Raw genomic sequence first — 22,871 nt, forward strand, 5'->3', positions numbered from 1 at the left:
TCTTTATATTTGACACAGTCGATGAATGCTATCAAGATTATGGTAAAACGTTGTTGGGATATTTTGGTTTTGCTTGGGTCATCAAGTTCAGATGTTAGTTGAATTTTTTGTTTATATGACATAAACTGTGCACTTAAAATAAAGTCAACGACCCCGGAGGTCAAATCGATGGATAGGGAGGGGGTCCTTTTCGCAAATTATTCCCGACCAAGCAATGTCAGAAACTGTTTTCTTTTACATGTTGGTCAGTGCACGGTATAAGTACATGTAGTTCTTCGTATATGACATTGTGGTTGTACATGTATTATATTGACATTATTATTTTTTAATAAGATCTTTGGGGGTTTTATAAACAACTTTTCTGTAAGTCTTCAAACAGTAGCGTTTGTATGAAGGCATTGACACTGTAAAACGGAAAATAGACATTTATAAGCAAAACAAGGATAATTTTGTTTAATTTAATTAAAAATATGAAATATCTACAAATACAAAAAGAGTCCTTGGGATGATCTACGATGGTACTGAGTTTCACCCAACTACGGTATTCTGTAAAATAAAAAGAAATAAAATTTAAAATATGATATCAACAGTATTAGGCTACTGCTTAATTGAATACATGGGCATTTCTATTGATCGTGTGTAAGCATAGGATCGGAAGACCTATGGTTAAACGTATGCTTTGGGTTGTCCTTTTGATTACCTCAACTTACATAAGATACTTAAACAGTAAAAAACAGATATACAGCGAAGCAATTGGTATTCCTATATAATAAATGTCAATCATTTTCAAAAAACTAATTGCTTTAATACAACTTGGCTGCAGTTATAGGCCAACGTGTAAAACATGTATACTACAACCGTGTTTAAGCAACTAAAACCCGATAAACACCTGTAGTTAGAATTAATAATTATGATCACCGCTGTTTAACGACAAGCTAGCGAGCGTAGAGCTACGTAGATATTTCATCAAGTACAAGATGGCTACCTCAGTTACCACGTTGTGACAAACATTAAATTATGATAAGAAATTATCATATTCAGTGATATTTTGTTCATACTATAAGTTAATATGAATTATAACATGCACATTTCCGCATGAAAATGAACAATTCATGCTGATGTCGTAAGTCTTTAGTTGAATACATGTATTTTCAACTTCTAATCAGAGACGCAGCGGCTAAACTACCGGTCCGTTCAATAGACCGAGATTAGCGGCTAGACTAGCTGCTACGATCCTGAACGCAGCCCAGTTCATCAAACCGACGCCCCTCTTTGCGGATAATCATTTTACGGTGATTTTCATGGAATCATATAGTGATTTACTTTTACATACATAGTGAAAAATAAGTAGAGGTATGATAATATTAACAAGTATTCCTTTTAAAGGAATGATCAGCATTGTCATATAATTGGTCAGCTCTGTTAATGTAATACGGCATTACGCTACGTGCAATAACCATGATAAATAAGATATATAGCACCGTTTGTTGGTTTCCGAAATAGCAAGGCATGTATAAGGTTTACTTTTAGTAGGCAAATTATACTTCCGATTAATATTCTTACGCATATGTGAAGAAAAACGTGATTTGAATCATAATGTATGTAACTGTATAAATGTTTTATTTTCAAGGCAAACGGACAAGAGTAACGTTTTTAGTAATCTACGTGTAATTAAAGATTTAAATGAGGATGCCTAATAAAGTTGTGCAAGGCACAATGCGTGCGCAAATAGTAAAATTTGCCTGATGCCTCATATGGAAATCACGTGACGACTTACCGCCATTGGGGCCGCAATACACATGGCAGGGATAGAAAAGACAGCGTTGTTTGAGATTCCGGGGGTGATGCTACTGAACCCGAGAGAGCCAATAACGTTATCTACAATGGAAGGAAAGAAATATGGAAGTGTGAATAAATAATTATTCGCGACGTTGAAAGAACATTTCTCCTATTAAAGAGAATGATTTGTGTTCGTTAGCTTTTGATTTTGACATGATTAAAGATGTTCACATTCAAAGCTTATAAAAATATATGCGTTATATTAACTTCAATTGTTGAATGAAGGATATCCTTGGTTGACGCTGTTTTTACTAGGATTAAAATGTATATAGGTCTATAGATAGTCTTAAAAAGAAAATCTTGGATTAAAAAAAAATCTTGAATTTTTGCTCAGAGTTTCTATAAGTTTTCTAGTGTGCAGTAACGGTTTTATTATTATGAGAGCTAACATGATAAATAAATAAAACAATTGCTCTCTAGATGTTCTGATAAAGTTGGGGTTTTTTTTAATTCACGACGTAAAAAATCATGTAATAGTATGACGTACTTCCGGCTTCATCAGTGCCGTGGAAAGAGGCTCCCACGGGGATACATCCTTCAGACACAGACATTGTAGTGGGGTACCCGTTCAGTGTACTATGGTACACAGAGATGGGGATTTTCTGAGTTCCTGCTCCGAGGTACGTGTTGGCGATCAGGGTGGAGTTATCTCCGTTTGATCCTTAGATATACAATATATATACATAGCATGTATAGTACAATTAACACAGCTATAACAATTATGAGTAATTAATATTGTTATAAATAGAGAATTAGCATAAGATTTTTGGGGGGAATCTTTCAGTTACATAGAATTTTCTCAATTTTCTCAAAGATTATCATTAAATATGTTTCATAGAGAAAAAAATCTGTTTTCAATTTTTTCATTTGTAAAAAAAAATTATATATTCTAGGATCTGGAAGTTTTCACGGTTTTTTTTTTCTTTACTCTCAATTTATTTTTTTGAAAATAAAAATGATACAATTAATTTTGCAAGCATTTCAAAGCTCGTCCGAAAATTCAAAGATGAACATTACTGACAAAAAATAAACTTAGAGTGTAAGGTGAATAAAAACATTTTTTATATGGTAAAATTAAATGATTACCTATACAGGAAAGCTCCCGCTCTGTAAGTAAAGACTTGGTACAGCTGTTTGCGTCCATGTCAAGGGTGTATTGAACTTTCTTAAAGGTACAATAGTTAGATACATGTATAGAGAGAGAGAGAGAGAGAGAGAGAGAGAGAGAGAGAGAGAGAGAGAGAGAGAGAGAGAGAGAGAGAGAGAGAGAGAAATGGGGGAGGGTTGTTCGGACTCCCCTGCAAAATTCACCCACTGTAAATTCATTTTTAATCAATTTACCGAAAGTAGACATCGGACCTATCCTAGCCCCTTTCCCAACCTAACCCACCCCCCCCCCCCTTCTACTCTGGGAAAAAATTGGATCCGCGCATGAGTTGTTCTATTTACCGAGGTGAAATCCCTGATGACTCTGATTTGTGACGTCTTTCCGGCGGTGACAACAGTCCCGGACAGTGCTAGCAGGTGCTTGCTGTAGTCCACAGATACGATGTATTGAAACTACAAAATTAAAACAATTTACATTTTCTAGTTTCTTTGTGATAACCCTTGGAATCAAATATGTAACGTTTATGTAACAGAGACACTTTTTGCCTCTGCTTCCTTTGGCACTCCAGTCCATTACTCTACCGATCGAGCTAAATGGTTAACCCACTAGCCAGAGCTAGTAGGAATGTCATATACATGTACCTGGCACTACCACATAAAGTCCAATGCATTTCATTAACGACGCAAATGGCGTACTGTTGTGGGCGGAGTTTGCATAATTATACGAAATGAAAAAGTGTCAAGTGCTGAAAATTATATTGATATAAGAAATAATTTTATAATTTCATAAAGAATAGATAAATCATTTCATTCATGTCCTTAGTAAAAACTGCTAAAATGTGTTTTGTTAATGTTTGAGGAAGTAATGTGCCCAACGGAGCCTTACCAAATCATTTGTCAACAAACTAGTATGTTTGACTGAAAATTGCAAAGAAGGTGGTTTGAAACACAAAACACAAACAATTGATTTGATGATTATTTGTGGTGCCTCCTTTGAATGTTATGGACTGTCCAGCGTTATCGTTTTTTTTGTAGCAAAATTAGTTAATAAGAAATATCCGGCAAATGTCAATACTCATATATGTAAGGATCTTAGATCTGTGTGTACCTCAGATCGTTATTTCATTCAACAAGAGGCCAACAGGCCTTAACGGTCACCAGAGTACCATACCCCATACATAGACCTGTCAAGAAATCCCATACCTGCATTTGAATAAGTTTCATTCTGGAGTAAAAAATATCTAAACTATGGTAATAACCACCCCTCCCTACCGAAATCTTGCATTAAGGACTATATGAAACCTATAATCTTTGTGAAAATAGAGGGGGCGTCTTTTAACCGCAATGAACCACAATGAACTTCATTAAATTTATATTCTTTCAAAGATATAAAATTTGATTAAGATTTATTAATATACCTCAAACTTTTAGACGGCATAATATGTCATGAAATTAATGCTTTAATTTTCAATTATGTACGTGTACTCAATTCATATTTTATTTATGTACAATTCAATTATTTTAGTAACGCTTAAATAGAGAGATATTATGATAAATATGAGGAACTAGACATATCCGGAATTTTTGAACCAAAAAAAAAAATACAAAGGTAAACCCATTTCGTCAATTGTCATAAACCTAATCCTGGGGGAGGGGGGAGGGGGCTAAACAGTCATGAAGTTTCACGAATAAATAACAGCAATAAATGGTCTTGCTTTGTTCAATACACCTGTAGCAAAATATAGATAAAAGAAACAAAGAGTTCATCGTCCTAGTTCACTTGCCCTTTGATAACTTAATCATCGTATTTAATACTAGTATCGTTAACAATATCAGTTTGTCTGTCGAACTCTTCTTCCAAAATGAGCTCTGTCAATGACCTAATTCATCCATTCACCTTTCCTATCTTCGTTTGGAACTAACAGAGTGTGAACATTATGGTCAAACTGGACTCTTTTCATTGATAACTGCTTGTTTTGCATTCATCTCGTTTCAAAACACTGTCACGTCTACAAATTCTATTGTTTTACAATCGACAAGAACGCAACGTCACTGGATAAACGCGTCACGTGATTGCCGTCTATATTTCAATAGTCGGTAAGCAGTAAATTATACATGGCGACATGGCAAATGTAATATATTTTACCTTTTATTTCTTTCTTCAATTTCTTCAGTTAGTAATTTACAATTTAGTAATGGTTACCCGACCAAAAAAAAAACACTTATTAGGTTTGTTACTGATAGTCTACCGAAATATGTCGTGTTGTCAAACAGTAACAAACTCACAAGTAATACAGGGATATTTTTGCCCGTGTTATTTTCGCCCTTCTTTACTTACAAACAGTTTCACCCTGACTTAAATTCGCCCAAACATAGTTGTGTTTTAAGAGAGACAATTTGAGACATTAGAATTTGCCCGCTGACAACGAGGGCAAAAGGGATGAAAACAAAACAGGGGCGAATATTTCCCTGTACACTGCAGTAGTATGCAAAAAATACCTCTACCCTCCCACAAACTCACCTTGGTGCTGATGGGAACTTTTGCTGCTGGTTGAACGGTTTCCATGACACCCGCCTCAATCCCCTCCCACTGGGACGGAAAGCAGCATTGCTGATGAGAGGAACCAAACACAGACAACAACAAGAGCAAGAGACAGAGCATAGCGGCGGGTTACAGGTGAGAGGTACTAACAACAAATGACCCGGTCTGTAGAGTGACGCTATGGATTGAGATAGTGTCAAGCGCTTTGGCTTACTACTGCTGGACGTATATACTGGTACTTGTTGATAAGTCACGTTTGGGATCTAGATTATTAACCTATGGTAGAACGAGTGTGTACGTTTACTCACAAGGCGTTTAATCTTCAATAAGGTATCCAAACCATCTGTACTGCTTCAGTATGATTGTGTATTCTCGGTCTCACCACTGCAAACTTTCCATTTGTTATTGTTTTGCAGGTTCAGTTTTGTTTGAGACTGGAGTTTGTAACAAAATTGTGGATAGAGTGAAATCGTGGTCTGTGACTGGTCTGTTACCGGTATCGAATGCTTAAAGTTTTCCCTTATTTCATCTACTTTGGCAATATGACAATGAAGCTTGATCATTTTCACAAATTTTAAGGGAAAAAAATAAAGTTATTACCAATATAGCCTTGCCATTGCCAAATTAAGTTTATACATCAATTTTGAACTTTAATTTTAGCTGAAAATTAATAAATGGCCGCAAGCAAGTATACAGAGTTTTCTTTGCCAAATCCACAACCATTTTGTTTGGAGAAAAAGCTAATAGGGGCTAGGGGATGGGGTATTATCTTACATAGAAATTATTTTCTTTAACACTTCTGAACCATTTTGTCAAATAGGGGCTGGTGATAGAAAACACACATTTCGTTGGATAAAATTCATTTACCATCGCAAATCATGAGAGATCCTATATGTATATGATATGAATGGAAAAAGTATCTGAGCGTTTCTGCGGAGTTATTATGGCCGCTCGTCTAGTTCAATCAGACAGTCAGAGATACTTGTAGACTTTGGTTGCACGAGACTATTTGTGATCATACTGTTTTTAAAAGTTAAGAAATCTTTTTTTTTAAAGTAAAATACGTGCTATTTTGTAACTTTGAATTATACTCATAAAAAAGAAGGAATTCAAAAGTTATTATTTTATTATGATTTCCGTTGCGTATCGAGTATGTATTCATGTTAGTGTTTGGAGTAATCTGACCGAAAACAAATTTTCATTTATAAGCAGATGTGATAAATTATTTTGTGCTTTACAATTTGCTTTATGATTTTGTTTTCTTTTTACAATTCAAGATTTTAGTTCTAGGACCCTTTAATATTTTAACACGTGCGTACAATAATTTATACACGTAATCAACTTTATCCATCTGTCTTTAAGTAGATTTGCAACAAAATTCAATCTTCTCATTTTAAATATTTTAAAAAACAAGTTGTTTGGGCTTTTTTAAGCTTAAGTCATTATTAAAAAAAAAAAAGAATTACCATGACCAATAGGAACCATAATGGGATATACAGACAATATGGAATCTGATTTGTACGTGTAAAACGAATTTTAAAAATTAAAAGGATTTTTTCAAATAAAATTGTGATCATAGTGGCAATTTTTCTTCTTTCTTCTGATATTAAACCGAAGAGGGTGAACATAAATAACTACTTGTATGTAATTGTAACTTGTATGCTCTATATAAAAAGTATTACTGTGCATGGAATGTTTATACGCTGTTAGACATGTACTTTTATTTTATATAATAAAGCTACATAGCAAATATTACTATTATTATAAGTATTGCTATTAGCAATGCGTAGGACATTAATACACGGGTGAGCAATGTGGCCCATAGGTCATTTGTTCTTTCTTGTCATATAAAAATTGCGGTATCCTTCAAGCTTGTGTTACTTTAATATTTCCGAACCAAGAACACAACATGCACATTAGATCTATTTTTTGTATTTGAAAAAAAAAATTCTTCAGTGTTTTACTTTCATCTTCAAAAATTTCTCTCATAAAGTACACGTTTACGGGGTTTTTTTTTCAATAGTATTGATAAATCAAACTTGACTGTTTTGTATGAAAAAAAGAAAATAAAAGCAATTACCAATATCTATTCTAAACCGAGAACATACATGGAACAAGAGTTACTCCGCCTTCTACATGTAAAAATTCTTTCGGTGATTTAATACATTTCTACATGGTAATAGTCCGCCATTGATAATAGAGACCTGACGATTTCGGGGATGAATTTGTAACTAAGCGTACCTGCAAGCTCTGCAACTTGGGAGATATAGAGGATGAATTCCACTTCCTCTCTTAATTGTAGTTTAATTGAATTATTGATGATTACGGTAATGATTTAATGAGAGTGCCGGACTCACATTCTTAATTTTAACTAGAGGTAGTCTATTTCAAACTTGTATTTGTAATTTATTCAATACAATCAGAGAATTTAGTATACATTTACATGTATTACTTGATCTCTTTCAAATTTCGACAAAGAAAATTCTCAAGCATGAATTCAATATTATCACAGGATATTACAGTGTAAATATTTATTTTTTTTACAGAAAGAAGTTTCTGTGCTTTACAAGTAGGTGAAAGTTTAACCCAACAAAGCAATTAACTCAAAAGAAGTCTCTCCAGTTTTCGTTGAACAATAAAACTATTTTAATCGAATCGAAGGTTTTAAAACTTATTTGATAAAGACGGTTTAAATGGAATATTTCATTGTAAGAAAAGCTTTACAAATACTCACTGACCAATAGCATGGTACAAGCACACTAAATTAATATTTTTACAATGTAAGATTGGTCATGGAATTTTTTTTACAAACGGGTTTTTAATCTGCCAATGAATTTTTAAAAGCTTGTGGCCTTGACCTTAGAATTAATCAAAGATGAAAGCTGCAATGGATTCGGGTAAAAGTGACAAATTGATATCCATGTATACACTACATTTTGATTTTTAAAAAATTTTTGCGACTTGACAAAGATTCCCACAAATCAACATTATACAATGAATGATGATGACTAGGGTGCGATAGATTTGTCAAAGCAAACTTTAAGAGGGCTGGAGAGGCGCGGTCATTTTAGGCTATATTTATCTTCTTTGAAAGAAGAGTTCTGTATGAAAATATAGGGAAATACCAACAATAATAGTTTATAGCTTAACAAGTCTCATTTTAAAATGTAGGTACATCAGATTAGCCATTTGTTGGCCACTAAGCCTCCTGTTACAATGTACATGTACAATGTCCAAACAATTGCATAATATGAAAGTCGAATTGCGAAATCCGGTCAAAAGGTAGATAACTGTTGCTTTTATCACAGCTGCCAATGTTTATTATGTCTCTATCTTTGGTTGTATCATGTTGTAAATACAGATATGTACATGTAGCCATGTGAGGTCTTGACTATAGGTCTCGTTTTATCAGATAGCTACATGCAATAAGTCATCTGCAGACCTACAAACATGAGACAAATTGACTTGAAATATCAGTTGTAACTTTAATTCTTGGGGAGATGACTAAAATAAGCACAACCTGATGTCCAATCCTATTATGTACTTATTTGCAAAGTAAAATATTTGTTTAATCATTAAAAATAAAAAAATCTGCTTTTTATTTGTCTGTTTGTTTATTTGTTAATTTGTTTAATTATTTATTGTAATTACACAAATTTTCACTCGCCATTAGCACTATATTCACATAATAAAAACTTCTCGCGCAGAAAATTTCATCTTTCTTGTTTCGGATCAACTTTTGTAAAATACTCTACATATAATTTCAAAGTTGTTTTTTTTTCGCGATTAAGGTTGGGCTGAACAGTCTTTGCTTTTGAAGATAGTTTAAATCTCCTTAGGAAAAAGAGTTTGTCTTGTACAGGCTACGTGCCTGTTATATAAAAAGAAAGTATGGGAAATTACTTAATTGCATGAAGTTAAGATTGAAGTCTAAAGATATACTAGTAACTTTAAAAAGTTTACTTATTATCAATTTATGGCCATATAGAAAGAAATAATACTTTTTAGCTAGATCTATTTTTTTGACAACCTAGAATCCTTCATATTGTGTAAGACCCAACTGTTCATACATATACGTGCATGCTGCACGTTTACCATGCAGAGACAATTTTTCTTCAGCACAAACGAGCAAACTTCCTAATTCTTTTAAAAAAAACGGCCGTTTATTGACCAGATGAAAACATTTGTCCTTTTTAGTTTTGTTTTGAAATGCCTTCATTTTGGAAGTCATTTACCTCATTCAATAAATACAATTCAAGAGGTGTACGGTGACCTAGAAGTACTTTTAAATGTATGCTTTTCACTGACCAGAACGGTGGTATGTTCAATGTTGTCTCATTTCCATAATTTAAATATCAATCAAGTTTGGTCACTGACCTCAATTCTTTTCATCCATTATTAACAAATTGACCTCTTTTTTTTCTTGAGGACTTTTTAGGACATAGTCCATTTAAATTCAGTCGGAATTTTAAACAAAAAATTCGGGTCATGGCGTCCTTAATTATGTTGAACCAAACTCCGATTGAGTATTACTTTTAAACTTTTTGAAACGTACACACTGACTTACATGTAATACCCTTGATTTTACTTCATTAAGAAAATAACTTGTATTTGATGTCTTGTCTGTGTTATCCATTAAGTAGAGCTCCGCTATTACCGTGTCCGGCTTGATTTTTATTACTTCCGGTACCATGCAAGATAAGTTAGAACGCTTCATTTAAATTTTTTTTATGATTTAACCTTTATGATTTAACATTTATGAATTAACATTGCATGATTACATTCATACAAAATCTTTCGGTTCTACTCAAAATTTTAACTTTATTCAGTTTAAATTGTAGCTAAGGTACATGTATATTTATGGGTTTTTTATACACTCTCAGATAACAATAATCTTATTTTGCTTCAATCAGAGCGTCTAAAATGTTTTAACCATTTAGACAAATACTCTGACCTATGAATTTTATCAAATGTTATCAAAAAACAATTAAGATGAAAAACCGGAAGTTTTATAGACTAAACAAATAGCATTATTTAGAATAAAACCGTCTCGTGGTGTTATCCCCGGAACAAATACCGAGATTATGTAGAACAAACTAAATTGAACCGAAATGATACAAGTATATCCGTCTTAGTTTTGCTTTACATATTGCTTTGAAATTAAGTAGATTTATTTTGTGTTCATACATGTATTTCCTTTAGATCAATCGTTGTAAGTCAATGTACACATTCTCTAGTTACTTTTTCTGACATGATTTTTTTTTCAAGCACATTAAACGTTATTTTAGGCTACAAAGCAAATCCTTCCTTAACTACATCCTATTTGAATCTGTTTTGATTTGCAGAGTAAAGGTTTTTTTTAAATTTTGTGAATTACAAATCCTGTATCGTCAACGATCTTTTGTAATCTATGTAATTTTACTACCTAATGTCACGAAAGATTTTAAATCCCAAATTACCATTACACGGTGATTGGGAATAATTGCATCATTTTACTTTAACGCCATTTATTCACAGTTGACTTGAGTTTGGAATATCGGCTATCAAAATCTACGTAAAATTATCGACATTTTTCCCCTTGCAAACCATACGGTTTTTTGGTAGTTTTTCTAAACCATTATTTTGATATGCGTTAAATTATTGACATTTTTCCCCACAAACTTGGACATTTTGGCTTGTGTGTGAGTGGGTTTTTTTTAAATTACCATTTTATTGGTTTCGTGATTTACATCTTTGCTTTAATAACATTTAGCTTGACTTATGTAATTTTTGTTTTCTGATAAGTTAACATTTCTTTATATAACTAAGCTCTCAAACTATTGATTTATATTATCAATGCATATTTTATTCTGATATATTTACATTTTACAGTGTTTAGTGATAACACTACCAATCAATGTATAGACCAATACAGTCCACCAATAACGAAAATTATATAATGCGGGGCGCAAGCGGGGTTTATTAATAATTAATTTGATAGGTATTTTTTTTCAAGTTTTTATATATTGAATTGAACTGGATTCAAGCGGGGTTTGCATATTAAACGAAAAGGAAATCGTGTAAATGTCAACAGTTCATCATTTAATCGTAAAGCTGCTGAAAAATACAAGTGATGAAGAATCAGTCTATGAATATTACAGGCACGTAGCATCGTTTTTGAAAGTGGGGGGGCCAGACCCATCCAAAAAATCTGACAAGCAAAAAAAAAAAAAAAAAGAAAAGAAAAAAAAGGAAATTTCAAGTTTTCCAAAAATCTTCAAAATCCTAATCCGTGGGGGGGAGGGGGGGGGGGGGGGACTCAACTATACTTCCAAAAAAAAAATTTTCCTCCAAATCTTGAAATTCCTAATCCGGGGGGGGGGGGGGGGGGGGGTAGTAAAATTTGACTACTCATTTCCTTATTTTCATATCAATTTTTTACTAACTTCCAAAAAAGTGGGGGGGGGGGGGGGCCAACTCCATTATGATTCATTTTTTTATATGTAAATTTTAAAAAATTTGTTGCTGCGAGAAAAAGTGGGGGGGCCAGGCCCCCCCTGGCCCCCCCTGATGCTACGTGCCTGTATTATGAGGGGATCGTTATGGTCGGGGGGGGGGGGTGTTGAGATCAAATCTAAAAAAAAAAAAAAAAAAAAAAGACTGTGAGGCTTCATGATAGATTTCTTCCTACATACATCGCTGATATTGGTCACCACATAATTCTCAAATAATATTCTCAAAAACTGATTTCTTATTCCTCAAATAGAACACCTCTATATGCATGTGTTTACAACCCTTCCGAGAGTTATGTGACAGTTAAAACTTCTGACATCAAATACGAGAGAGGTTTTTCTTTTCCTAGAATGAGAAGAAATTAGAAGAGAATTACAGGTGTACTTTATTGATTGATGACATTGTCAACGAAATTTTTTTTCTTCATTCGCGGCAAGAGGGCATTTTATCGCAATCTTCGATAGTCTTCGGGAATTATTGATTTATAGATTTTGTTTCCACAAAGATAGTTATTATAATTATAGCAGACCTATAAAAAGAGTACTTTATCAGTTCAACCTTACAAAATACAAATTTTGAACTTTTTTTTCTTGTACAGCATTTGTGTAAAGAATGTTTTAGTGTTAACCTAACAATCGAAGTCAAATCGAAGGATATATATGAATTTTATATTAATATATAGATTTTTTTTTTCACGAATATAGCAGACGCTCTAGATAAAAGGAAAATAATTATTCAATCGATCTTACCTGAATCTAATTCTTAAATAAGTGGTTCATAACTTTTTTATCTACATAACAAATGTTAAGGATTTTTTTAGTCTTTAGAACTATTGTGTAAGTTGAGGCAGAGTGTTTATTTCAATGAATCTGAATGTCTTTGATTTGACGATGCCTTCATTCTATTGAGGAAAGAAAGAAAGAAAGAAAGAAAGAAAGAAAGAAAGAAAGAAAGAAAGAAAGAAAGAAAGAAAGAAAGAAAGAAAGAAAGAAAGAAATAGAAAAGGAAGAAATATATGAAAGAGATAAAGAAATGAGAGGAAAAAATATGAAAGAAAGAAAGAAAGACGAATAATTTGTCCCACTTTTCTGTCAGCCATACATGGTGTTGCACAATGCGAAGCAAGATTGTTGTGTAGCAACAAGAAAACAGCTTCTACACAGACATACATGTAGGGAAGATAAAAATGAAGGAAAAAAAACCCACTCAATTCTTGTTCTGTTAGATAATTGCTCAACTTCGTCTTTAGATTAGATCAAATATCCTTTCTTGTTTGGTTATAAATTCAGTCCTTGCGCACCGGTGACTACTGGTATCTCGTTCTATAAGATTCGCAGCGTTCTTTCTTAACACAGGCAGTATATCAATTACCGTTTTTTAAATAATTTGTTGGTGTAATTGATACGAAAATTGTAACTTAAGTATAGTTTAAATCTCCGTTTGTGATAATTTTGTTCAGTCTTTCATCACGATATCGATTTCCCTCGATACATACATGTACATTGTTGATTAGCATTTTAAAATTTGCCGATGATAAAAACTAATGAATGATATTTCCTATTCAATGTAAGATTTTCTTATCAACCTCTATATTCAGGGCAACTTTAAGAGAGAGTAAGCAAGGTCAAACATGCACCCGAGTATTTTTCTTTTCGCGTCTCTAATCAATTTCAAAATTATATTTGATTTGTGAATGTTTTCCGATTCATCAATGCAATTTTAATAAAATAAACGGAAAGGCGCTTTTGCAGAACACAATAATTAGACAAAGGCCATATATACGTGTATTCATATAGCCGCTAACAGTTCTGGGTATATATTTAACAATTGACCATGGTTAGAAATATTTTCCCATGACAAGAATGACGGAATTAATCTGTATTCTATTTTTCGTATTTGGGAAAAGTTAATGTATAAACATTTAGGTTATATATCGTCCATGAAGGCCCATTAAACCAGGTTTCGAAGTATTTAAGGTTATAAAGTAAACTGGTGAACACATACTTGTTTTTACAGAAGGAATTAAAGGAAGAAAGTTTTTATTTTAATTTTGAAGAGGGTTCGATGGTCGTAGCCATTTTAACTTAAGAAGAAGAAGAAAAGCTCTATATAAAGATATAAAAAAATATTCAAATTGAAAAGCTAACAAATATGGAAATTTTATTTACCAATTGAAAAATTTATATCTTAAAACTTCGTTTCTAAAAATTTAAGGTCGTTGACCATCTAGCCAGCTTATAGCAATTCGAGCTGCATTTTTTTTTATGTTGGAAATTTTCATCATGAATTTGTATTTCTCTGTAAAGATTATAGTTAATGAACCTTTTCTAGTCCTGTTTTTGTTGAAAAAGCTTTTTAGATGCATTTATTGAAGCAAAAATTTCATTTTACTGTCGCTCAGTACAAAAAATTGCGGGATATATTTCTTTAAAGAGAAACATTTCTTTTTATGAAATTGAATAAATTAGTTAGCATTTCAATCTTGTTAGTCATAAGTTATTTTATTATGTACATAAACATAGTGCATGTATTGGCATCTTGTACCAAATTATTTGGTCTGAGTGAATAAACTGAACTTGAACAGAACTTGAACTTGGCATACCGTAATAGGATTGGGATTGGGGTGTGGATAATCTAACTGTCTAAGCCCTCTCCCAAATAATTATCATATAACAATAGGCATTAATTAATAGCGGTAAAATAAAATTCTAAAAATACGGCTAATTTCGCCTCATGGTGAACCCTTTTTTGCACTATCTGCAGTGAGTAAAAAGGCAATATAATAAAATTTCTACAACTGTTTTGGTGAAAAAGAGAGTTTTAATGAGACAGGATGATCAACAGATTAACCATCATATTTGCCTAAAACATTTTTGACATTAAACTATTATTTAGTAATAACACCATCCAAACATTCTAGATTTAAGAATTTACCATTTTCCAATATCTTAATTTCACATTCTCTAAATTTTAAAACTTTATTGCGACATTGATACAGAACTCTTCATTTCAAGGAGATAAATATAGCATTAAAAATGGCCAAGACCATCCAAACTTTTCAACACCCTCAAGGACATTCACGGAGACTAGAAAAACTTTTGACACTGACATCAGTCGGGCCATGTGGGCTAATTTCCAACTTTTCAGTGTGTAAGGAAACAAAGGAATAAAATATTCAAATCATTGCAAAACCCCATCGTTAGGAAAACACGGCCCAATATTTTGACGACGGAGGACACCTGCAATGCGTCAAGGCGGTCTTGCCGGCACTCCAAAATCTCTGATGGCACCGAGCCATCAAGTACCGCTTTGCGCTCAAAGATGAATTTATATATACACACTGAAAAAGGAGGGGAAGAAAATAGACGATTCTATAAGGTCTTGGTATTGATTTCTGCTATCCCATTGTTAATGTGGAGCTAAAATCAGTTCATAAAATCGATCTGAGTGCAAAATAAGTGCAAACTTGTATTACTATGTAGGGTACATAAAATCTCCAGTTGATAAGCTAAAGGAATTTTACATTCATGTTTTCTTAAACGTATTCGTGCTATTTTAATTGCTGGGTTTTTTTTAATTTGTGATTAATTTCAGAAAAAAATTTCTGGAAATAAAATATTATGCTTCGCCTTTAAAATCAAAATTTGTACATTATATTTGTTATACTAATTTGCCCTGTAAAAGAACAGTGCCCCAGTTATCATGAAGAGGTTAATTATACTGATGTTGATGTACATAGGATGATAAATGAATTATCGGTACACATTCACATTCAAAACGCTGTGCAAATTAAAATTTCTTTAAATGTGTGTGTGTGTGTGTGGGGGGGGGGGGGGGGGGGGTTCGATTGCCCTATTTCTTTATATATGTATATTTTTTTTTGGATTAATTTTTTTTCTCGGACAAATGAAATGATTATGCATTAGCATTGCAGAAAATAATCATTGTGAGCTACAGCAAAAAATGATTTGTAAACCAGAATTCGCGAGAAAAACGAAGAAAGGTCTATGAAAATTAAAATCTAATTTCATTTTCAATATTACCATGAAGTTGTAAAGTATACACGTGTCTAGATATATTGAGGTGGGAAATTGGTATTTCCTATGTATAGATCGGCAGAACTGCATAATGCCAAAATTTACACTCTCTCTAATAATTACAGCTTCCATAACGTTTTTTGAATATGATAAAAGTAAAAGAAAAATGAGGCCAAACCCACTGAATAGATTTATTGATAAGAGTGAACTAAAAGATATAGTTTCTATCAACAAACCGGATAGGCTGTAGGTAACCAGCAATCAAAATGACGTCAACAATGTCAATGGCTTCTTTTCTGGACGTCGCATGCCATCAATAAAATATTCCCTTTTATTTTCTTAGCTTGCGCAATTGATCGGAATTTCTTTTTAAAAAGTTTAATAATATACAGTGCAATACATAAAAAACAATGTACAATGTCAGACAGAAATGAATTTTTGTATTGAACCATTTTAATAAGACCTTGGACTTTGAGCAGTGGTGTCAAAAAGCATTATGACGTAGGCCTTTCTGTTTCGATCATTGCGGGCCTCTCAGCCATGGCTCGTTGAAATCAACAAGATTTGTCTGGCTTTTGAGTCATTTTTTACTTGTTTTGATGCAAGTAAAAAATATAGATACATTTAAAGTATAAAGTCTTGTTAAAAATGGTTCTAAATATTCGTCTTCTTATACATGTAGCTTCTTATTACTTGCCCCCCCCCCCCCCAAACAAACAATCAAAATTCCTCTCTCTCTCTCTCTCTCTCTCTCTCTCTCTCTCAGCTAGAAGTGGGGCCGGGGGGTTAAAATTAAATGTAGATACATGTAGCTGAAAACAGAATTTAAAACGACTGCCCTTCAGTGCGACGCGGTCTTCTAATCGTGAAGTATATTTACATGTAAGTCATTTAAAGAATGTACAGTGTGACGTCACTGGTCGTAAAACTGTTAAATCTTTCAGGCCAAGGGTGATCATTGATTTAATAACGGATCAGAAAGTATCAACTGTTTACTAAGTGTACTCTTTATTATGTCTACGGCCGAATGAATGGACACTGGACAATAATGCTTACTCACCGGGAGCTTTGTCAATCAGAGGATTAACAAGACATTTTTAGATCACTTCAGACGCCAATATAGAATTTAAATCCCTAACTCTCGCTACCTACATTGTCAAAGAACGTATAGCTGAAAAAACATTATTCTCTTGTAAAAGATACATGTGCTTTTTAAAGGGGTTTTTTATTCATTAGAAATATACTTGTCAAAAAATTGTTATTACCTGTTGGCGTTTTACAACCAGTTGATATTGAGAAACTCTGATATGCTTTGAATTAATATAGGTTTATTCTTTAATTAATTTCATGTACATTTATACTTATCTGAACACAGTTTGATATTTTTGCAATTTAAGAAAAGGAAATGACACTTAGATTTATAATGATTTCGGTGGACTATTTTTCACGGCGGAAGGTTCACATACTACAACCACATTACTCCTTTAGTAAACATCCTCTTCAGATTTACATATGTAATTACATAGTTTTGATCCTAGTTTACTCAAAGCGTTTGTGCTTATTGACGGGGTGGGGAGAATTTGTTGAAGGTCGTATAATATATTATAAACTATTATTGATTAAACAAATAATTGAGATTATATGCATGGAATTGGTTAATTGCGTAATTCGTCGATGTGCCTTTTATTTAGTTAATCAATACACACGTGCCTTTCAATCCCTAATACATTATATATTTCCAGTTCGCAAAGTCAGAGAATAAAACATATTCTTTTTTCAATACAGCTAAAAGCAAAACACATTTTTACTCTTCTTTTTTTCATTTTTTCATGTCATTGCTTTATATAAGTAAATTTGTAGTTTAAAATTTGTCATATCTTTTAATTTTGAAGTAGATTGATAAAAAGAGTAGCATGTATCTGGTTTGTAAATCTTGATTTTGATAGTAATTTATATATATAGATCCCTTTTTCTCCTGCAAAGTAGTCAGATAAGTGATTTCTTCAGATAATTTGAGTGGGTTGAAAACGGTGGAAAAACCTGACCGTGTATAGATGTCTAGGTCAAGTTCGCGATTAAAAAAAAAGAACGTGCAAGCCTCTTCATTCTTGGTCTTGATGTGGCTGCATGTAAAGAAAACAATGCGTGCCGGTGATATAAATATTCAACTTTATTGACCATCGAATTCAAACGAACGCCACATTCAGTTCGAAGTTTATATGCATGTACTTCGATCTTAGACAAAATCATATAACAATTTCATTTTTATAAAAAAAAAAAAAGGGGGGGGGGGTAGGGGTGCATCGCTAAATCTGGGATTGTACACATACATACATGTACAAATCCGGACATGGCCACTTTCCGCCTTCTCTTCTAGAGAGTCCATGGTAATTGAGTGTCCGGTTGTAAAGGAAGTGAACCGAGGATTTCTCCACAGGGGCACATAGCGGGGAAATTCGTTCCGGGTTTTTTCATTTAACACCGGGAAAAAATTAGTTGTTTCTAGTTTATTTAACTAGGTATGTGCACAGAGTCGTGCCATTAGCGTGATAATTAAGGAAGATTAAAGCATATGAAAAGGAAAATTATTTTTCGCACGAGTCCTTTATTGTAATTTTGAAGCATTTTAGTTTTGACTCTATAAGACCTAAATATGTATTATTCATTGTCAATAACGAATTGTGTTATCTAATTGATGGGCTTCAAGCCGAGATTCGATATTTGATCAATATTTCTGCTGGGGTCAGCGTTGTGGACATTATTCAATATCGCAAAAACAAATAATTTGAAATAAACAAATTCAATCTGAGCGGTCGATTAGCTATGCGACTTCATGAAACACTGTTGCTATGATATTTTGTGTGCTGAACGTATACCTACAAACAATTATATCTCTTGCATATTTGTTGATATTGAAAGCTAAATCCTGGGTAACAGAGGGCAAAATTAGCCCCGATTGCCCTCAATACAGCAAAACACGTCCTATATCCACATATTTAATACTTAGCGCAAACACGCTGTGTCAACATAATGCAGCTTGGCCGATTTTATTTGAATTCATCCTGTATAGTATCCTTGACCGGTATAACTGTGTGTAATGGGCGAATAACCGACTCAATATATATACTGTCACATGTAACTTAGGGTTGTGGATTGTGTGCAGGGTTTTTTTTTTGTTAATTGGGGGTGGGGAGATCAACATGGGTGAAGAGTTACGCCGATTTGCTCTAGGCCTTGATAAATGTCAAAATGTGTATCAGCCCTGATTTTCAGCAAACACAACTATTTAAACAGGAAAACAGTTATAAAAAAACACATCCCTAAATAACTAATTAAACAGGAAAACAATTTTAAAAAAAAACACATCCCTAAATAACTGCATTCTGAATAGTATCATTCACAACGGAAAATAATGAACGCGCAATAGAGCACTTTAAGCACTTAATGTAACTTCTCATCATATTAAGAGATGGTTAAGTGTTTTTTTAACACATCCAAAATATACTACTTATACCTATCCTAGCGTAAATGAGATTAACAAAGGTTCCTTTAACGCATCCAAATCCGTCACCATAAAACACTTCATACGATAACTCAAATGGGGATCACCATGTGCTCAAATTGGCAACGCTTTAATTCTTACAAATAAAGGTTGATTCAAATTGGATAAAGACCTCGTTATTTTCTAAATATTGGCGGACATAATACAACTGTATTACCTAAACCTTCTTTATTATTATCAGATATGATTTTACCCTTTTGATGAGGTCAATACCCGATTCTACATATATTGATCGAGGACGAAGTCCGAGGTTGATATACTCTCATCAGGTCTAAAAAAAAAAAAAGCAGGTAATGACCCATCTCCAAATATCTTAATTGTTTTATTACATTGTATAATCATTGTTTGAAATTCTATTTGCCATTGTGAAGTTCTGGTCTTAAATGCAAAATACAAAATGCAAAATACGATACATAGCCAAGCATGATTTGTGAGTCTGCAGACCCCCATTACTAACATTTTCTCTGCTATCATTTATATAAGCAGTTGTCAGAAACCAACAGATCTATAGCATTCTTTTCACATTCATATACCCGTACTATTCATGCTATATTTTTTACCTCACATCTGTATTACCTTTGAAACTGCTATTTACTACATGTAACCTGGCTAGATTTACCAAAAGAATTTTAAAATAAATCTACCCACTTGCACTGGGCTGATATGAACTTCGATAAGTTTATTTGTCCACCAAAGATTTAAAACTAGACATTCCTTATATGGTTGATGACAACTGATCGATAAGAGGATATGTTGTTCTGTTGACTTAGGCCTTAATTTTTGTATTTCAAAATGTTTTTGAAGTGACGCAAAACCGGCAGTTGGCCAATGCAATAACTAACACCCACGTACCCCCATCCCGAAACTTACAGTGAGGTTATATACACATGGCGTGCAGAGGACAGATAGACATTCTTTTACATCTAAGTATACAGGTAACAAGAATGTGATTGCTTCATGCATAAGAATTCCATTACTAAAGTTTAAGAATGTGGATAGCAGTATAAGTGAATGCTTACCTCACACAAAAAAAAAAAGAAAAGAAAAATTGATAAATTTAAAAATGCATACACTATATTAGAAATCGAAGTACATGTTTTCTCTTTTTAAATCCTAGTACAACTACGTGCATGTTGATATATATAAGATGTGTATGTAAAGAAAAAAAATATATCCAAATATCTCATGAAATTAGCGACCTGCAATGTTTTAATTCTTAGTCATTCAAATTCAACGTCTTAATATTGGAACTAAAAGATTATGGTCCATAATTTCAATAGATGTGCGTGGAGCACCTCTAAAAAAATGGCTATAGCACTTTTTAAAACTTTGTTATCTAGAAGATCATACATACTGCTGCCTACAAGTCTCATATATAGGTCGCGGATTATATCTTTAGATTTTATCTTGTCATCACACCTTCCTCTGGATGACCATTGATTTACAACTTTGTGTTTGCTTATTGACAAACTCAATCTGGGTAGAAAGGCAGGTCAAAGTTGATTTTATGCTACTTTAATGGGCTGACATATCTTTGAACCATTTTAACAAGACCTTGGACTTTCGGTAGGACGTCACTATCAATTTCTTGCATCAAAACAAGTTTAAGATAAAGATGGTCTCGAGTGAAAAAAAGCATTGATTGCATAGTTTTAGCTTAAAAGCCAGACAAATCTTAATGATTTCAATAATGTTTTTGTAATATATCGCTATCCATAAAAACAATTAAAAAGTTCTTGCTGTATTAGAACTTTCGACCTGCGAATCAAGAGACCGAAACTATACCCATTGCGCAACAGAGATGATAGAATCTACATTTTGCAATACTGACCAAGTTTCATAGTGACGTACATTCATAAAAAAAAAGTAGAAGTTATGGCGTGTCGAGAACCCTTAACCTGAAAGTAATGGGAGGTCATGGTTACTTTAAACGGTTTTAACCTCCTGGAAAAGATGACCTCGACAGAATGATATAGGAAGTATTAGTAGTTTTAAATGATTAAAAAGCTTGTGGGGTGTATAGAATAAAATATTATCGCTAGAAAACCCATCATACAGACTCTAGCTCTGAAATCGCAAAAATTATGAAAACTTTGAGTTATTTACATAAATCGAAAGGTTGTAAAGTAAAAGCTCCCTGCATCTTCGTTAACCAATGGTTTGCAAAGTTATAAGCATAAACTGAGCATTTATGTGGGACGTTTGTGCATCGGGAACCCCATGGCTAACGGATATGGACCTCATGTAAAAAAAAATATCTGATTGTGAGAGTAGATTCTAATATCTATTTTTCTATCAAACTTTCTACTGATAGATGTTATCGAACACTGTACTTCCTCGTAGTGTACACTGTACTTCCTCGTAGTTTCGTAACCACGGAATAACTAGCACTGCACCGCGGTTGATTAATATAGGTAATGTCAAAGACTTTGATACACGTACTAAAAAATGTCACTAACCGGGAAGAAATGTAATAATTGATTTGACAGTGGCTTCTACGCGAAGAACACGTTGTAGTTGATCATCAAAATTTTTCACCTGCTTATGCGTGTTTCGATTTTCAATATTTCATTTATTTCATGCTTTGAAAAATAATTTGAAAGAGCAGAAGAACTATTTAGATCATTAAAATAGAATTATACTTTTTGTTTTTGAAACACTCGTGTATCAAGCACAGTAAAATTCGACCTTATTTGTGTCATATTAAAATTTATAAATGTAAACTCATACAGGTTGTATCCGTAACAGGTAAAAGTGACAAATTCCAAATTTTCTCTGTTTCGATATAAAGCTCTCCTCTTCCGGAAGGTTCAATTCGTGTATAAAAATGGTAATGAGCATCCAGCCCTCTTAATTATTTAAGTATACGGTACGTGTATATTCATGGAGTCCATAACCAGTGTTTCTAAGTAAACATGGTGTTGCATCGCATGAATGCACTCGAATAAACATAACCAGTTTTCTAAAAGCAATTTTCCCAATCAGTAACAACCATTTTTGATTCAGTTCACAATTGTATTCTGTAAAGCCGCCTGAAGTAGCATAGTTATTTTTTTCGCTCTCGAGTTTTTGAAAGCTAACAAGTAAAAATCTAGCAGAATATTATTGACAAAACCAATTCAAATGTAATAATTGCTCTGTATCAAAACATTGACTAGTTTTTGCCTCACGGGTTTTAACCCCACACGCAATATTGATTTGCAAAATAATTCCATATGACTGTGTCATATCAGTGTTCCATTTTCTCCTCTTGTCTAAATGTTTAAAATAGTTTTTTTATTTTCTGAATTGC

General features: G+C 33.1%; 1 protein-coding gene across 1 annotated transcript; it reads right to left on the bottom strand.

Moving 5' to 3' along the window:
• Nucleotides 1–444: 444 nt before the first annotated feature.
• LOC105342977 (ependymin-related protein 2) lies at nt 445–5,703 on the bottom strand. The gene is made up of 6 exons (XM_011450110.4): nt 5,468–5,703; nt 3,289–3,399; nt 2,926–3,004; nt 2,327–2,500; nt 1,778–1,878; nt 445–546 (listed from the first exon to the last, which is right to left on the bottom strand). The coding sequence occupies exons 1-6, from the start codon at nt 5,606–5,608 to the stop codon at nt 529–531; spliced, it is 624 nt and encodes a 207-aa protein (XP_011448412.2). The 5' UTR covers nt 5,609–5,703; the 3' UTR covers nt 445–528.
• Nucleotides 5,704–22,871: the final 17,168 nt, after the last annotated feature.

Source organism: Magallana gigas, chromosome 10 (assembly GCF_963853765.1).
Source record: "Magallana gigas chromosome 10, xbMagGiga1.1, whole genome shotgun sequence".
Classification (NCBI taxonomy): Eukaryota; Metazoa; Mollusca; class Bivalvia; order Ostreida; family Ostreidae; genus Magallana; species Magallana gigas.

Bases quoted from the DNA above. Each gene is read 5' to 3' on its own strand.
- LOC105342977 (XM_011450110.4), bottom strand. From the start codon at position 5,608: ATGCTCTGTCTCTTGCTCTTGTTGTTGTCTGTGTTTGGTTCCTCTCAT. The intron at 3,005-3,288 runs GTAAATAGAACA...TGTACCTTTAAG, and splicing joins TCATCAGGGATTTCACCTCG to AAAGTTCAATACACCCTTGA. The intron at 1,879-2,326 runs GTACGTCATACT...CTTCCATTGTAG, and splicing joins CGGCACTGATGAAGCCGGAA to ATAACGTTATTGGCTCTCTC.